Genomic DNA, 19,142 nt, shown 5'->3' with positions numbered 1-19,142 from the left:
GGGTCACATTATAAAAGGTGGTGCTCCGCCGGGTGTATAGTGAAAACTTACCCTTTTATTTGCCATCCGACCAATTGATAAGGTACACGTCTGTATACGGTAAGAAAACAAAAGTGGGTAATTTTTTAATATAGGCACAACCCTATTTTCCGTACCTTAAAAATATACTTTAGTAATAAAAACTTACAGCAGTTGAAAAAAAATTTACTTAAAAAACACAGCATCTATGGTACTAAAATTTTCAAACAAAAGTATCAACTTATAGAAAACTTCTATAACCCTCAGGAACTTTTATTAACGGTGGGCATTCAATCACCATTTTATCCCATAGTGTGGTTCACCTGAGATTTCGATGGGCCCAAAGAGCAACCCCCACATACACATCATGATGGTCCACTCATCCGATCATCTCATAGGATATGATAACAGATTTGACCAGAAAAAATAAGATCCACTCATCTAGGGGGCCACGCATGTGCGGTGAAAGTGGACTGTTATTCATATTTTTTTCCTTTTCTCTAATTATCCGCTCTTTTTGGACACGTATGGCCCACCTGATGAATTGAATGACCTTATTTTTGCATCATGCATGTTTAACGTATCCCCCATCTAATGAATGGTCTGGATCTTGACCACAATGCAGAGGAAAACCTCCTAATGGGTGTTCACCTGATCAGGGGGCCCACGCAATGTATCCTTTGTATATCCATGCCGTCCATCATTTTTTCCAGCTAAATTTAATGCATGGTTCCGAAAATGAAGCAGATCCAACTCTCAAGTGAACTGCACCATAGGACACACTGGTCATTGAATGCCCACCATTAAAAACTTCCTATGGCCCATTAAAATATTTATTTGCCATCCAATCATAAAAGTGTGTAATCGGTACGTTGATCAGGACGTGTTGGGTTCCACTATTAAGGAGCCATAACCCAAATTTACTCTAATTAAATTAAAAAATTATTATATGGGTAATTTGTAGGGCTGTAAATGGTTGGGTTTGGATGATTTTAGTCAAAACCAGATCCAATCAGTTATCGAGGCTGGGTCTAAATTTTAAACCCATACCGTTTTATTTAAAAGGATATATTTGGGTGGAGCACGAGTCAACCCATTAAATTCATTTATAAATAGGTTTGAGTCTGAGTTTGATAGAGAGAGATCCCCCGTACATGTTTATAAATGGGTTAGATTTAATGGGTTTGGTTAAAGAATATCTAAACCAACTTATAAACAGGTCTAACGAGTCTGATATTATCCAATAAGTTTGGGTCATCTTGATTTTATATCGAAATTAAATACTAATTAATAATAAATAATAAATTTAACAACTTCTTATAATAATAAAAATGCGAATAATGGCGCAAGTAACTATCGAAATGATAAAAATGATTATCTTTATTTAGTTGCTCGACTTTGATGATGGTACATAGATGCCATGAACTCTTCTTCATGTAGGTTACATCTTGAATTTTGATGTAAGCTTTGTTTCATAATTGAATTTAATGTTACTATGCATTTAACCTGGGTTGCCCTGGCAAGTAATCCGGTAAAAATTTTGATGCAACCCAATTCAAGAACTCTCATTCAGTTGCTCCAATACGAAATTGGATTGCTACTGAGTTACTCAATATGCTCTTATCATACTGAGTAAACTCAATTAGGCCCACTATAAATGTATTTGTCTTATCCATGCCGTCCATATGTGTTTTTATACCATTTTAGTAGTTGAACCCAAAATTGAGGCATATCTAAAGCTCAAGTGAACCATATCACAGGAAACGATGGGAATAATGATTTCCACCGTTAAAACCTTTCTATGGCCCACAATGGTGTTTATTTGTCATTTAACCTGTTCATAATATCATAAAGACATGGATGAAGTGAAAACACAAATATCAAATTGATCTAATACTACTGTGCCTCTATGAAATTTTCAATAGTAGATGTTCAATTTACATTGTTTCCGATGGTGTGGTCTATTTGAGCTTTGGATATGCTTCATTTTTGGGCTAAATACCTAAACTTATATGCTAAAATGCATCGATGGAGTGGGTAAAATGGACGAACGACGATAGGACCCATAGAATTTGCGTACTCAATACGTAACCTGCTTTCCTCTACTATGGGCATGTTGCATAATATCTAGAGTAATTTTTTTACTATAGACGAGACTTTTCATCCATTTTTTTTTTACCCAAACAAAATTTGTTTTACCAATCTAGACTTCTATCTGTACGGACGAACCAATAAAGACAAAAATACCCTTACTTTTTCAACTGCTTTAATCCGAAAACCAGAGTTATTTTTGTCCAAAACTCTCTTTTCATACCTAAAAAATCTACTTTCGTAACATAAGTTTTCAACCGTTTAGAAAAAAAATACATAAAAGGTAAGTGTCTACAATACTAATTTTTTCTAATATATATAAACTCTAACATGTTACTTGTCCATGTATGCAAGTATTTTTATTAGGTTTAAAACTGAATTTAGATATGGATGGGTCCTTCAACATAGATCAAGCTTGCCCATGACTAAATTAGAAAAGGTCAGGCCTACTGTAAAGGAAACCAAATCCACACTCATTTAGCAATTGGGCTTTTTTTTTTATTTTTTATTTTTCACACTGATCCATCCATTTAAAAAATAGGTTAGATCTAGGTCGATTCTAAATGGGTCAACCCTGGTACTCCATCAGGTCCATTGACCTATTTACGGCTCTGTGTGTTGGGATTTTAGCCTGCGGAATCACACAGATCTAGATTTAGGATAGCAATCCAATGGCACCAAGCACACACTTAACGTGTAAAATCTTGTGAAAAAAAATTACGACACAAAGCAACAAATCTTCACTATGAAAATAGAAATTACAAAGAGAGAGGACTTACCCAATTCGAACAACTTCGAATCTCACATTTGCTACATCCTTTGATAACCCTAGAACCCATTTAGAAACCCTTGAAATCCCTTAGAATAATACCTTTTAATCCCGTTTACACCCATATATATAGTTTTAGGAAAAATTTCAAATAAAATCGAAAAGAATAATAAACGAAATCGGAAACAAATCCCGCCCTTCCACAGCTGCGCGAAAAATCTGCACAAAATCAGATTAGATTTAAGACATCAAATACAATAGAGCAGATATGTGGTTGAGAGAAAAGAAGCACAATAGACCTCGTTCAGCTGTCACCATTTCAACTAGTAGATCTTTTGGACATGGTCCACATGAGGTGGACAGAACAGACGAACGGTCTGGATTTACAGCACTACAATGTTCTGGCTGACTAAACACCTGATCGGTTGCATAAAAATCAATGGAGAAAAGTAAGATATGTGTCGCAAAAATCAACTTCCCCAGCAAGTATAGGATGTTCGAGTACATACCATGTTTGAAAAGTCTTCTAAGATCCTGACTCGTCCGAGTCAACTCAACTCCTTACACGATCCATTCGCCGTGAGTTACCGTGGTTTAAGGTCGGTTGGTTCATTAACCATTCGTTCTGCTGGCCAATTATCAGACGGCTAAGAGACTCCAATCCCATTTTCTTTTGGGGTATAACCTATCCACCTTGGTGGTCCACCAAAAAAACAATTTTGATCAGTAGATCTATTTTCCACGTGTACATTGAGGAGGGAAGTGCATAGAATTACATGCACCTAGCTGCATGTTAGCATTTAAGACCTTTCTCGGAAGTCTCACGTGATCTCCGGCGAGACAGGACACAGGCCATACCTCACGTGATACAACCGCCTCGAAGGAAAAGCTCGAAGGGTCAATACCCATATATATATAGTTTTAGGAAAAATTTCAAACAAAATCAGAAAGAATTATAAACGAAATCAGAAACAAATTCTACCCTTTTACAATTGCGCGAAATCTGATTAGATTTAAGACATTAAATACAACACAGTAAACATATAATTAAGAGAAAAGAAGCACAATAGACCTCGTTAAGCTGTCACCATTTCAATCTGGTAGATCTTTTGGACGTAATCCACATGAGGTGGACAGAATAGACGAACGACTGGATTTACAGTACTACAATGTTCCGGCTGACTAAACACCTGATCGGTTGCCTAAAAATCAATGGAGAAAAGTAAGATATGGGTCGCAAAAATCAACTTCCCCAGCAAGTTTAGAATGTTCGAGTACATACCATGTTTGAAAAGTCTTCTAAGATCCTGACTCGACCGAGTCAACTCAGCTCTCTTACACGATCCATTCGCTGTGAGTTACAGTGGTTTAAGGTCGGTTGCTTCATTAACCATTCGTCCTGCTGGCCAATTATCAGAAGGCTAAGAGACTTCAATCCCATTTTCTTTTGGGGTATGACCTATCCACCTTGGTCGTCCACCAAAAAAACAATTTTGATCAGTAGATCTATTTTCCACGTGTACGTTGAGGAGGGAAGTGCATAGAATTTCCATGCACCTAGCTGCATGTTAGCATTTAAGACCTTTCTCGCGGAAGTCTCACGTGATCTCCGGCGAGACAGGACACAGGCCATACCTCACGTGATACAACCGCCTCGAAGGAAAAGCTCGAAGGGCCAGACTCGTGTGGCAGTCATGCGCCATTTTAAATGGTGGTGATTCTTCTTTCCATGTTGCGCACTGATTTACAGCAATCCAAACCATCCAATTTGTAGGTCCCAATGTGGATGGATCATATGTCAAAAATTATCAGTGAATTTTAACCGTCCAGTTGGTATCTACCAAATGGATTGTTAAAAAAAATAGTTAGTGGTCCAAGGGGAAAAACGGATGGTTAATATGATCTCTCCATGCTAGATCAGCGATTTTGACGGTCTGCATTTCCTTGCAACGCTGCAGCTATGCCATGTGCGCGGCTGAAGAGTCACCACATTTTTTCACAAAACAAGGTTAGTCGCGGATTAGGTGCGACCCCGGATCCAGCCATGGTGCTGCCCAAACCATGGGATCCACCTTTAGTAATTTTTTAAATCAACGCCGTCCATCTATTTTTCCAGATCATTATAGTGTACTTTTGAAAAAATGAATTAGATCTGAATCTCAAGTGGACCACACCATAGGAAACGGTGCTCATTGAACGCCCACCATTAAAACATCCTAGGGTCCACCGTAATGTTTATTTTCCATCAAACCTGTTCATAAGGTCACAGAGACATTGATGAATTCAAAAAACAAATAGAAGCTCGATCCAAAACTTTTGTGGCCTCCAATAAGTTTTTAAAGGTTGGAATTCAATACTTACTGTGTGGTCCACCTGAGTTTTTTTCTGCTTCATTTTTAAGTATATACTGTAAAATTAGCTATAAAAACTGATGGACGGCGTGGATATACAACAATACATCGACGTGGCCCCACCCCCATGGTTAGTTCCGCACCCACCTGTCTGGATCCGGGGTCGCACCTAATCCCCGTCCATCTCCCTACTTTCCGCAAAAGGAATTGGCGTCACACGTGCCAATATAGTACAGGGTGAGATCTGAGCCGTTGATTGGTGAACCCCAGTGAATGCGCCCTGACCCAAAATTCAGGCACGTGTACGAGAAATGGACAATTAAAGATGATTATCCAACGGTTCACATTCAAGATCTAAGTTTGCTCGGACCTGGTCCATCCAATGACAGCCCGTGTCCCATCTGATAACCAGACCAGCGTCACAACCTAATCTCTTGGGCCGAGATCACATGGAAAGTGGGCCATGATGCCCACCTGATGAACAGTGTAGATCTCGCACCAGTGTGACATGCTGGCACGTGTGCTCACTAAATTGTCTATCTGAAAAAGAGAGATGGAGCTCGCTGTCCGACTTTTGAAAAACAGCCCAGATGGCACCCCTTAACTAGATCCGGACCATTCATTTGGTGGGCCCTACGGTAGAGGGTCCATAAATCAACATTTAAACTGATGGGGTGATCTTAACCATCCGATCAAAGCCTACAAATGGGTAGTAAATTAAAATAAGTAGCCGTCCACATTCGGCCAGGAAATGTTTGGTTCCGTACAACTGGGGTCCATGTTTCAGTAATCTGAACCGTTAATCTGATGGGGCCATTTTAGATGACCTATAATATCCTATAAACTCTAATCCTGGCCATCCAATTTGGCCTTTTACAACTACAACTGGACCATAACAGTATTTCTTTTCTTAACCATTTATTTTGAAGGTCATGATCAAAAGGTTAAGATATTAAGATATGTTCCATTGAGGATATTTTAGGGTATGGTCCATCCATACTGGGCCCCCTAACCTCAATGGTCCGGATTACTCTACAATGGGCCCATTTCTAAAAACTGAGAAACCAAGGAAACTATCCACGTCCTTGGGCCGAGCCTCGAATAACTCACCTTCGCCTGGAAGGATAGGGTGTTGGGAAACGGATTGGCTGCTCCCCCTGCCATCAGCCCCGTGGCTGATGGTCGGTGCTCCGTGGGCCCCACTATGATGTATGTGTTTCATCCGTTCCGTTCATCCATTTTTACAGATTATTTTAGAGTTTTATGGTGAAAATGAGAGGGATATATATCTCATGTGGACCACACCACAGGAAAACAATGGTGATTGGATATCCACCATTAAAATCCTCCTAAGGCCTACTGTACTGTTTATTTGACATCCAATCTGTTGATTAGGTCATACAGGACCAGATGAAGGGAAAAACCAAAGATCAGCTTGATCCAAAACTTTTATGGCTCCCAAAAGGTTTTTAATGGTCCACGCTCATTCAACACTGTTTCCTATAATGTGGTCCAACTGAGATTGGGATATAACTCATTTTTAGTCTTATATCATAAAATTATCTGGAAAAATAGATAGACGGCATGGATGAAAAACGTACATCATGGTGGGTCCCACAGAGCACTGACCACCAGCCATTGGCTGGTGGCAGGGGGAGTAGCCAATCCGTTTCCAGGGTGTTGCCGACCAACCGTGGGGCCCACCTGTTGGTCGGTCCAGAATCTTTTGCCTAAATAAAAGAGGAAGAAAGGAAACGTCCCCATCAATTGGTGCGCATGAAACATGACATAGACGTATGTTGTCTTTAATATAATCAAGTTTCATTGCATCAAATCGTGTGGATGAGATTGGTTTTAACTATCCATCTGTTGCCTACGAAACAACGGTTGGGATTAGTTATGTAATTTGGGCCTAATCAGCAGTTTGGACCGTCTAATGACCGGAGCCTATCATGGATTGCTTATGGTTCCAAAAGAATCACTTCTAGCAAAGAAGGTTTAGGGCTTGTATTAGGCATGTACAGGATTTCACTCAAATACTTTATAATCAAAGTGACTTCAAATCTTTAATTGTGTTTGGCAATTTGTAATTAGAATACATCAATTCAAATTTTTTGGAGCCTGTATTTAAAATGCATTAGGATTTTATGGTATATTCATGTCTTAAATTTAATTAACTTAATTAACTTTAATATCATAAATTAATATACATTTGTGATATTTGAAAGAATGAATGTAACAAGCCTATTAAAATATATACATTGATAAAAAATTAAGAATTTTTTAACCTTGAGTGGGCTACAAATTTAAAGATCATAAATAAGCAACTCATCAATATTTTTTAATTATTCATTTAAATGAGTAACATTTGGACAATTTATCTATAGAACAATCTAATTTCAGTTTTTTTTTTTTCAGTACCCACTTATAACATGTGGCTTTTCTATCCCTGGGTAATTGGTAAAGTTCTCAAGTTTGATTTCTTTCTATTGAATTGATTCCATTATTCATAGTTTTTAATCATCCATTGAATTCTTGTGAATTTATAGCTTTAATATAGTTAGATAGGTTATTAACCTCTTGTGTATCAATGGAGTTACATTGTTCATCACTTACGTGAACATAGAAGTCATCGAAATATGATGGGGAATCTCTTGATCTCTTTTGACCATATAACATAGGATGGATATTTGTCTGATCATCTACAACCCTATTATTAACCGGCTTTCCATAAGTGATTGATCATCCTCACATATCAACCCAAGAGGCTTAGTATCATCTACTATATCAATTTTATTGAGATTTTTAAAAAATTCAGTGTCCTTACTTTCTATTTAATCCATTTCTTTATGATAAAAAACCTTTATCATTTTGATTCACCAGGGTAACCTATAAAATTATATCTATTAGTCTTAGGTTCCAATTTGTTTCTAAGTTGTTGAGGCACTAATACGTGTGCCGCTGATCCCCATTTTCTAAAGGTTACTTAGGTTTTCTTCAGGTGTTCTTGTTCTAAGGTTAGTGCAATGGAAAGTTAGTAAGGTTCGGAATTTTTGCATTTAACCTGAGGACTAGCACAACCATCTTACAATAAGGTGGAAGAGTATTCAAGATGGTTGATATTTGCGTCCTCTCAAGAATTTCATTCCTAGCAACTGTCAAATCCTTCTCCACGACCAACATCATGTTAATGTGTTCTTTCACATTGCCACCACCTTTCATTTCGAAGGTGTTGTACCTTTCTAGGAGTAATTGGATGTTTTTCAAGTGTGGCATCATATTTCTTAATGATAAGATCTTCTGCAAAATTTTCAAATGTCCTTTTCTCCTTATCCGGGGGATCTACGGTCAGCTTAGGCAAATCTATCTTTAAAAGATATGCATGCCTATCTTGTATCAACTGGTATTCCATTTTGAATTTTCATGCCGAGAAGTTTGTACCATCTAGCTTGTCCATCTTGACTAGTTCGATGGTGACAATAGGATTAGCTTTTTTTTTTTAGTGAAAATATTCCCAACCTTTAAATAAATAAATAAAATTCAAAGCAATTGACCATATTTGCAGAGAGAAAAAAATTGTTTTTTAATGAAAGCGAGCCCCACATAACTTGATGATGTAGCTCGTTTACTCATCCACTGTTTCTCTTGTTCTCCTCGGTCATGCAATAATTACACTTCTGGCATATTATAATTCAGAGTCCGGATGGCTGAGATATCTACCTGGCCCTGATACCACTGAAAATATGTCGCACTTCTAGACAATTTGGACCATTGATTAATGCCATCAAGGAGGAGGGGAATGTCATGGGACTGACAATCGCTTAGAGGTTGCTCATCCAAACCGTTTTTCGGGATTTTCTCGGCAATTTATCTTTTTCTGATATTTCTTGTATGTCTTTACAAATGGGGTGGAAACCCTTTATATAGCCTCCGATCCAACAATCAAAATGTTCAGATCTTCAGTTATCCCTAAAGAGAAACGGTCCCTCATCCGATGGTAACATTAATCCCCATTAATATTGAAATCCAATGGTAAAAAGGGATATAAGAAAATGGATAGCAAAATAAATACTATTTATATCATACAATAGATGCGATTAATAATCAACCTAAGTCAGTGAATACATAAAAGCACTTGAAAAGAGAAGTCATGAGTGGCACATATGCTGGAGTATAATAAACCTCATGATAGGAACATGTACATATCCCATTTTTTTACTTTTCTTTGTAAATATCCCATTTTCTCCCATCATAACTCAAGGAAGTTGAATTCATCATAACTTAAGGAAGTTGAATTGGCCTTCACGTTTCATTGTAAATATCGCATTTCCTCCCATAACTTGAGTTGAATTGGCCTCCACGTTTCATTGTAAATATCCCATTTTCTCCCATAACTAAAGAAAGTTGAATTGGCTGTGCAAGAGCAAGCATTTGAACAGGGGATGATTTCTCAGGAAAGGTGGGAAAAAACCCAAAAAACATCCAGTAAAAGGTATGGCTGGTTATAGAAGTCATGGACAAGATATAATACAACAAGAAAATGGATGGGGTGATGCAGAACCTCATGGCACCCTTTCTCTTATTTGACTTGCCTCCGCACAATGCACAATTCGATTTGTGGATCTACTGTTCGGGCCTGTTTGGTCCGTGAAATTAAATGATATGGAATTGCATTAGATGGGACTGACACCATTATTGCACAATGATTGCATGTCTGGAAATACCATGGTATTTTGGCCATGGGAAATACCATAGTGAGAATTTTCCCAAAAAATTCTTGCTATGGGAAAAACACTTGATTAAGCAAAACCCCATTTGGTGGACCATGGAATTGTAATCAATGAACCAACATATGTCGGTCACTTGTACACATATAACTAGAATGTCACATGCAAAAGGTGTACATGGACGGATGGCATGGATAAAACACATGGATCAATGTGGGGCCCACGTATGTAGTAGATTTCAAAATCCACTAAAAATCCAGCATGGGACCAAATGCAATTCGATCCCACGTAATCCCAACCCTACCCGTCCTCACCAAACACCGGATGGAATTTGCACGGGACCAAACGCAATTCCATCCCACCTAATCCCATTTCCCCAGTTAATTCACGGAATTCTGGAAGGAACCAATAACCATGTTTTCTGCAATCCCATTTCCCCAGTTAATTCAGGGAATTCGAGGTTGTAACAATAAAATCAGCCTCCAGGAATTCGACGTTATGACTCTAAACAGGGATTCTATAACATTAAATTTTGATGGTTTGGAATGTCTTCATCTTCAACAAGCGGGAACTAAGTAGGCAGCTGCAAAAGATTAGGTGGTGACTTGCTAGACAGATTTATATGATGGAGAACTCAGATTGAGATATTTAAAAATGAGTTTCTAGGGTCAAGGAGACATTCCATAATCAAGAAAAAAGAATCAAATGATCAAAAGGTCAAAAGGTAAAAAATATTCCAATATGAGAATTTTATTTTTCACATTTCTCCCATCCAAGGCAAGACCCATTCGGATAATTTCAATCATTGGAAGATGACCCAGATCCAAAGGCTAGAGTCTGACATGTCCTATACCAATACCTTTGGATGTATTGCAACAAACCTCTTTTTAATGCAATTGCCAGTTACCAAGAAAGATCGGGATGTATGATAGTGTATTACGAATGTACGCAGTAATTCATCTAGTAATAGGATAAAAATGTTGGTATCATAGCATGCCAATGTCTTGGAAAGTATTGTTTGTATCATTGATATGGTCAGATACAAATGCATGGTAGGCTGGTAGCAGAATGATTTCTGGATGCATTCTTCCCCAAATCATTTTAGTGAATTCCAATTTCAAAAGCCAAATCAATAATAATGGGACAGCGATGCGTTGCAATAAATTCATATGGTGATATGATTGAACCTCTGTAAGCAAAGCTTCATCGGGCCTTTAGTCTGTAAGTGGGGCCCATCGCCTTTAGTCTGTGTTGATCTGATGGGCCCCACTTTGGACAGACCATGTCCAAGAAAGCACCCCCCAAAATAGAGGGTAAAGAAAAAAGTAAAAGAACTGTTTGCATAATAACTCAAAGCAATCTCCTTGAAAGAGATTTTCTTCTTTCGGCGTGAAAGCGAAGGTTGATGAGGACAAGAGAAGACAAACTGAAGAAAAGATTCCTCTTATTAAAAACCGATCCCCATTCTCTACATGATGTTTTGCTTCTCTTGTACAACCCATTCAAAAAACATTACAAAGACGGGAAAAATATTTTAAAAAAGAGAGACTTGCCTTAGACGGCAACAGGAACGGCTTCGTCGAGAGCGAGAACGCCTGGAAGCTCCTTGCCTTCCAACAACTCCAAGCTGGCACCACCTCCTGTTGAGATGTGGCTCATCACCTCAGCTACTCCTACCTTCTCTACCGCTGCAACAGAATCTCCACCTCCAATGATTGTCGTCACACCCTTCCCGCTGAGCTCTGCTAGCTTCTTTGCAATCGCCTGCAATCGGAGGATGTTAGCCTCACTGTAACAAATCATAAGCAGCAGCAAGCACAATATTGACAACAGCCGTTCATTGGGATGGCATGGCACACCATTATCCCGTATCAGATGATCCCAGCCATCTAATTGGTAGCATACAAATGGACAAGTACAGCCAATGCTCCACATTTAATGGGGAACTATGGGTCCAATCAGATGATTAGGATCGTTCAATTGGGGCCAATACCTGACAGGTCAGGAAACTGAAAGGTGGGCCCTACATGCATAGTTTGTTGGGTCTAGAAAACTGCTTAATTAGTTGCACATCATTACTTGGTGTAGAGCAAGATTCAAGGTCAGGACACCAAGTATCAGATTATTCTCCACAGATATGGCCCCACATCGCCCCGTATCCCTGTGCTCGGCTGTTTCAGGCCAATAAAACCGTATTGTCCACAGACAATACCAGTATGTATCCAGTTTCTGATGATACTTTAAACCATGGTTCAAAAGGACTCTCGAGAAGTTCACTACCACTGTCTATCAATCTATTTTTCTATCCATCTCCCTATATGTAAGTCTGCATGTGAGCACTGTATATATGCATACCTCTGTTCCAACTGCAAACTTTTCGAATTCAAACACCCCCATAGGCCCATTCCAAATAACTGTCTTGGTAGTCTCCAATGCCTCACTGAATGATTTCACTGAGTCGGGGCCGATATCCAATCCCATCCAACCATCTGGGATAGCAGACGACGGTACAACCTGCAAGACACCAGATGATTTTTCATTCCTAGAAGTCAGGTCTTAAAGCCAAACCCAGCATCCTAATAGAATTGAACTAGTGAAGTTACATGAGCCGAACAGTTTTCAAAAAGCAGGATAAGAAACAAATGGATGTGCGCCTTGTCCAGTGCTGGATCTGTTTTACTTGAGCATCTCAATCAGGAACTAAATTGACTAAACTCAATTCAATCAAAATCAGTAATTCTTTACTCTTCCTCATGTCTGAGGGCCATTTAGAAGCACCCCTGAACAGGGATTGGTCCTGCAACTTGAGTGAAACCCCGCCCACTTTGAGTTTGGGGTGGAAAACAAGTCGAGCAGGATTCCATTTTCCCAATCATCCACTGCTAGGAGCAGTAACTTCCAAATTTCACAATGATTCTTCTTCTACCATTTCTAGTTTGTGATTCAAGATTTCCAGGAGTCCAAGTAATGAACCTTGCTGTTTGCATCGGGAGCGAACTTGTCAGCTATAATAACATCGCTAGGCAGCAAAAGAGACACCCCTTTCAACTTGGCTTTCTCAAGAAGGGAAGTCGCAAGATCAAGTTTGTCTTCTTCCACAAGAGATGAACCTACTGGCAAGCCCTGTGCCTTGTAAAATGTGAAGATCATTCCTCCGCCTAGAAGAAGGATATCAACCTTCTCCAACAGTGACTCTATCACACCAATCTTGGATGACACCTTGGAGCCACCAACAATGGCAGCAAAGGGCCTCTTGGGGCTTGAAACAGCCCCAACAAGATAGTCCAGCTCCTGAAACAACAAAGCAAGTTCAAGTGTGAAAATTCAAGCATCCATTACTCACAGGTCATAACAAACATCATCACCATCATCTAAGGATGATTGCATCAACTTGTTTTTACAACAAACATCAACTCTTCCCATAAGAATGATTGCAAACATCCAGCAAATGTATTAAAGAGATGAGGATTCAGAATACTCTTCATGCATAAGTGCAAAATCGGCAGATGTATGCAGAATCGTTGCCAATCATCTGTCACCACTATGACATACTTCAAACATGTGCAGGTGAAAAATCCAGGCCAATCTGCTCATCAGGCGGACCACAAATGCATGATGAAAATGGAAAGTTAAAATAGATTGACCAGCTGTCGAGGATTGAAAATTGATTTTTGTACATCGTATTGATCACCACCAAAACTAGGTTGTAACACAGCATCGAGCTGTTTTGGGCTGTTATGCACCGATATAGTCGCAGTGTTTATAGATAAACAGGTTGTATCAGTTGATACATCCCCGGTTTCGGACAGTACTTTAACCTTGCCAGTGATCCATATTCACACATGCATGTGGCCCATCTGATAAGTGACCTGCCTCAACTTTTAGCCAGTGACTGTCCACCAAACCTCAGATGGTGAACAGCATAGATTGCACACGCATGCGAAGGTAGCAGCTTATTTTTGAGCCAGGGAATGTCCCTGCATGGTGAACAGCATGGATCTTGCACACATGCATGTTCAGATGCGGCAAATGGGTTTCTTAGGCACAAATATCCTTCACGTTCTGTCACAATAATGTCAACACCATGCAAATTTCAAGATTGCAGTACCTCAAATGCATATTTGAGAAGCACCAACATGAAATTAAACTGCCTTATTGAGATGATGGAAGCTTTGATTCATGTAACATTGTAATCAATATAACCAACAATGAGTGCAATTTATTGAAATGACAAAATTTTAATGGACAGAGCAACAAGTTTCTAGGATCCTACCTTCTGCAAAAGGAAGCCAGCAACAGAAGGCTTCAAGTATTTGGTAACTCCCTCCGTCGACGCATGTGCTCTGTGCGCAGTACCAAATGCGTCGTTCACATAGAGGTCAGCGAGCGAAGCAAGCTTCTTTGCGAACTCTGGCTCATTCTTTTCTTCCTCCTTATAGAACCTCACATTCTCTAGAAGAAGAACGCCACCTTCTGGAAGTGCGGCCACCAACTTCTCAACTTCTGGACCAATACAATCCTCAGCTTTCTCAACCTGTTTGGTACTCATACAGGAATAATCAAAGAAAATCATCATCTCAACAACCATATCAAAGACCACAAAAGATGGTTGTACTTTGAAAGGAAGAAGAAATGTACCTTAATTCCAAGAAGTTCAGATAGCCTAGGGACGAGTGGCTTCAAGCTGAATTTTGGTGTCACGCCCTTTGGGCGTCCCTGAAAATAAGAGAAGAATGAGAATTTGTATAAAAAAATCCTACGTGAAATGAAATCCGCAATATCAAGAATAATTTTCACGAGAACTTAACAAGGTCACATTCTAAGTGAAGATGGCGATGTGTTACATGACAAAACTGAGTTGCATCAGTACATATTGGAGAATAAGTGCTCAATGTGATCTGTATTGCTGAAAATTCCAACTGATTTTAGAGCCATATCAGCAAAATAAATAAATAAATTTGGAATGATGATAAACTTTATTAGGCCAAAGCTGGAAAAAAAAAAAAAAACACCCAGAAAATAACAAAGTACAAAACAAAAAACACAAAAAGAAAAGAAAAGGAGAATAGAAAAGAAGTGAAAAGACAGAGAAAACAAAACTTAAAAAACAACACACAACAGCCCTAAGGCAATCAAGGTGCCCAATGTCTGAATAACAACAGGACACAATTGAAAACCCCAGCACAAGAAAGGCTCTTGTTGTAGAAGCATCAGTTGTTTCTTTCCCCCGAGATAGCCCAGAGAACAGCAATCCTCCATTTCTTTCTTCCTAGACTCTCCCTACCTTCAGCATGCCAAGAATCGAAGAGGCCAACAATGTTAGAAGGCATCACCCACGAAACATCAACAGGGCCAAGGAAGACTTGACCATATGTCTAAGGAGAAGCAGTGGAGAAATAAGTGGTTGATCGACCCCACATCTTGAAGGCACATCAGACAGATATTAGAAAAGATCATATTCCTTTTGCAAAGGTTGTCGACCTTTAGGACATGACTCCTCCCAACCAACCAAGCAAAAGCCACTATTTTTTGTTTTGTGGGGGCACCATATGACCAGACGTGACCCATGCAACAGCAGGTGCCTGAAGATACGGACTCAGAAAGGATGTCGAAAGACTAAACTGAAGCTAGTTCCCAGTGATATGGACTCAAATATTAGCAATATATGCTAAAATGGAAACACAGCTAGTTCCCAATTAATAATGCTCATGAAAAATAAAAAACTTCTAAGAAAAAATTTGACTCATGTTTTTAATAGTTTTAATTCATGTTCTGATAATAATTCCTCAACAATGACGGGCATCTAATTCATTAAAGGAACAAAATTACTCCTGCTATTAAAATATCAACCATCCGTTAAATTTCCAAAGCAACATTGCTAAAATGGTAGAAGTGCACTTTCTTTGTCGATTTCCACAATCTTGAAAAGAATGCGACCCTAACTTAACAAATAAGAACATCACCATAAGAGGGGAGGAAATGCTGCTATCTTATTCCCCAGGTTCCTAGACAATCCAAACAAAAAGAAGGAAATTTTAATTAGAATAGGCGTTAATATAATATTTTATCCAGAAATTGAGAAAATGACATTATGCACAGCGCATCCATATTAGCCAAAATTAATTTCCCCAAAAATCATAATTGATAGAATAAAAACTGTTGCTAGGCTGAGATGACATATAACTCATTCATAAGTTATAATTTAACTTATTGAGAAATGCTTGAGGATTGTGGAGGTGTCCTGCATGTGCAAATGTAGCATACATGTGCAGTAACCAGTTCACTCATGTGGGTACGACCATGAACATGCTGTGGCTTCAAAAATCAAGAAAGTCCTCCATTCAGGAGTCACATTCATATATCGAACATAGACCATTGTCATTACATTCATATATCAAACATAGACCATTGTTCATCTTCTTTCTACTGTTTATTTCTCGATAGGCATGTGACCCGCCCGATAAGTCGACCTGCCTGATCTTCTGACTAGGACATGCTCATGATGGCCCTCACCTGAGTGGCCCAGATCCTGCACATGCATAATGTTGGAATATGTGCCATAATTCACCGCTTCAATCACCTCTCATAAATTGCACTATCACTTCTCTTATTCTCAACATTCTTGCTTGTACTGCTAACCGATTCTTTTTCTTCTGTTTTTGGATTCTACGGTCTCAGCAAGCAACCAGTAACAACATAAAATCACAACAAAACTGAGAATAATTTAGCAATAAAATGCATCACACTGAAGATGTTCTTCAAAACTTGCATCTCTTTGTATCAACTACAAACCTGCTAAGAATGCAGCCAGTGATAGGAAAAATGAAGATGAAGAAGAAGAAGAAGAAGAATAAACACAGAAACAAATGCAATTGAAATTGAAAAAAAAAAAAAACCAGAAATTTTAGCAAAAGAATGCTAAAATCATCAAGATTATTGTAACAAAAATTCAAACACGATTTTTGAGCTTTGCAAAGTTTACTCAAGTCAGTATTTTTCTTGTATACACTGCTCACACATTTCAAAGTGGTACGCGTGTGCGTGATCCAAGCCCTGCACCACAAGGACCTCACTGTGTAGACCCTTGGATGAAGATTCAGACTGGTATTCTACTCATCAGATGAGCTGCACTTAATGCAAAAGAAACAGACAGTTAAGAGTAATTGGACCAACAGTCCAATTCAATGTAACACAGTCCATGTGTTCCGTACCCAGTTAATCGATGGTCCTGATTTCTCACCCAGAGCATCTCCATGGAAGTTCCCGCATAATGAGTGGCTTGGATTGTGCAAAAAAGATTGAAATTTCACCAAATTCAGATAAATGAATATAGAAACAGAATCCAATTATATAACAACAACACAATGCAGCAGAATAAATACAGAACATAAAAACCTAAAAGTACCCTAAAATATAAACATATAGAGAGAGAGAGAGAGTTCTCACCAAATGGCTGGAAAGGATGACTTTGGCGCCTTTGCCGATCAAATGCTTGATTGTGGGGATCGCAGCCCGGATCCTGGTATCATCAGTGATGTTCTGGTTATCATCCAACGGCACGTTAAAGTCGGCCCTGACAAAGACCTTCTTCCCCTTCAGATCGGCCTCCGTCAGGTCGCCGACACTCTTCTTCACCATCGATACGACCCCGCGCGGGCCCCGCCCATGGCCGGACGCGGCCGCAGCGACCCTCTTGGCGACGTGGATCGCGAGGAGGGGGTCGGCGGAGACGCCGGCGAATCCGAGGCGGCGGAGGGGGGCAACGCGTAGGCCGCCAGCGTGAATACGGGCAGAGGGCGCCACGTGGCGGGTGGAGCGCTGGCGGGAGGAGGTGGTGGGGAGAGAGAGAGAGGTGGGTGATGCTGCAGTCGTCATAAGAGAGAGGATATCTACGGTTAGAGAGAGAGAGAGATCCGATAGGGTGTGGTTTCTGTTCTTGCTTTGGGATTTGTGGAATGTGATTGGGAACAGAGAGAGAGTGAGAGAGTGAGAAAGAGGGGATTTTCTGTGGATGGGATTGGAGATGAGAGATGATCTTTCTTATCGTTGAGAAGAGGTTGAAATGAGAGAGTGAGTGGCGATTCTTTCGGTGAGGACTGTTTTCTTATTTGGATTTTCCATCGCTAGGATTCCCGCCCTTCAATAAATGTCAAACGTGTGGTGGCGATTGGGGACTCACCGCATACGTGCCAACATGGATCAGAGCCGTTCATCGAGTTGGGCCCACCTGTAATCCGCCCAGCCCAGAGAAACAGGCATGTCCATATCGTCGGCTAGTTGGAACGTGCAAAAACCAGAATCTACACGATTTTTGTCGATTTTCGTAATAATATAACATAAATAAGCAATTGTTACTATTTCACGGATAACTATATTCGTTGATACGTAATTCTAAAGTTAAATGCGAATGTAATAAATTTAACAAAAGACTCTTTAAAGAAATTTATAATCACTACAAATTTTCAATGATAAAGCAGATAATCTAACCAACACCATATCAACTCAGGCAAATGCAAATGATGTTAATAGAAATGTAAAGTAATTTGTAATAAATTTTTTATAAAATGTATTTTACTGACATAGTTACTGAAATAAACAAGCCTAAAGAAGTTGTTTAGTAGCTTGAATGCAAGTGTAATAGATATAATAAGAGATTTTTAGAAGAATTTATAATTACTACAATTTTATAGAATAAAAAAAATAATGTAAACAATATCTCTATTGATTTTCTATTATTATTATTATTATTATTTGTTTTTATGCATACACACACCCCCACACACTCATGCCGTAGTGGAATTTCACAACCTATGGGTATTCAAACCCTTGACCCAATGCTGAAACTCCCAAGGATCTCCCAACCGAGCAAGAGTAATTATCAACAAATGTCACGAGAATAATAAAGCAATTTGTAATAACTATCGAGGTTTATTTTATATTGTTGTAATTGGTGAAACAAACAAGCTAAAGTTGTTTGGTACTGTAGAATCATAAGTAATTGAGAATAATGAAAATGATTTTTTATTTTTTAATTTTTTTTTAGTATTTAATAGCCTGTATCACCAATTCACTTGTTTTGAAATCCCAGGGTGAAAGCATGTATCCAACAACTATTACCATGGATTCATGTGATGATGTGAAAGCATGCATCCAACAACGGTTACCGTAGATTCATGTGATGAATTT

At 39.1% G+C, this 19,142-nt stretch overlaps 1 protein-coding gene across 1 annotated transcript; it reads right to left on the bottom strand.

Annotated features, from left to right (window-relative positions):
- Window positions 1-11,383: 11,383 nt before the first annotated feature.
- On the bottom strand, window positions 11,384-18,025 carry LOC131221022 (phosphoglycerate kinase, cytosolic-like). The gene is made up of 6 exons (XM_058216097.1): window positions 17,403-18,025; window positions 14,595-14,672; window positions 14,230-14,490; window positions 12,930-13,247; window positions 12,312-12,470; window positions 11,384-11,720 (listed from the first exon to the last, which is right to left on the bottom strand). The coding sequence occupies exons 1-6, from the start codon at window positions 17,829-17,831 to the stop codon at window positions 11,511-11,513; spliced, it is 1,455 nt and encodes a 484-aa protein (XP_058072080.1). The 5' UTR covers window positions 17,832-18,025; the 3' UTR covers window positions 11,384-11,510.
- Window positions 18,026-19,142: the final 1,117 nt, after the last annotated feature.

This window comes from Magnolia sinica, chromosome 12, assembly GCF_029962835.1.
Source record: "Magnolia sinica isolate HGM2019 chromosome 12, MsV1, whole genome shotgun sequence".
Taxonomy (NCBI): Eukaryota; Viridiplantae; Streptophyta; class Magnoliopsida; order Magnoliales; family Magnoliaceae; genus Magnolia; species Magnolia sinica.
Note: the sequence above shows the minus strand (reverse complement) of the source record. Positions and strands in the feature narration are given on the sequence as shown.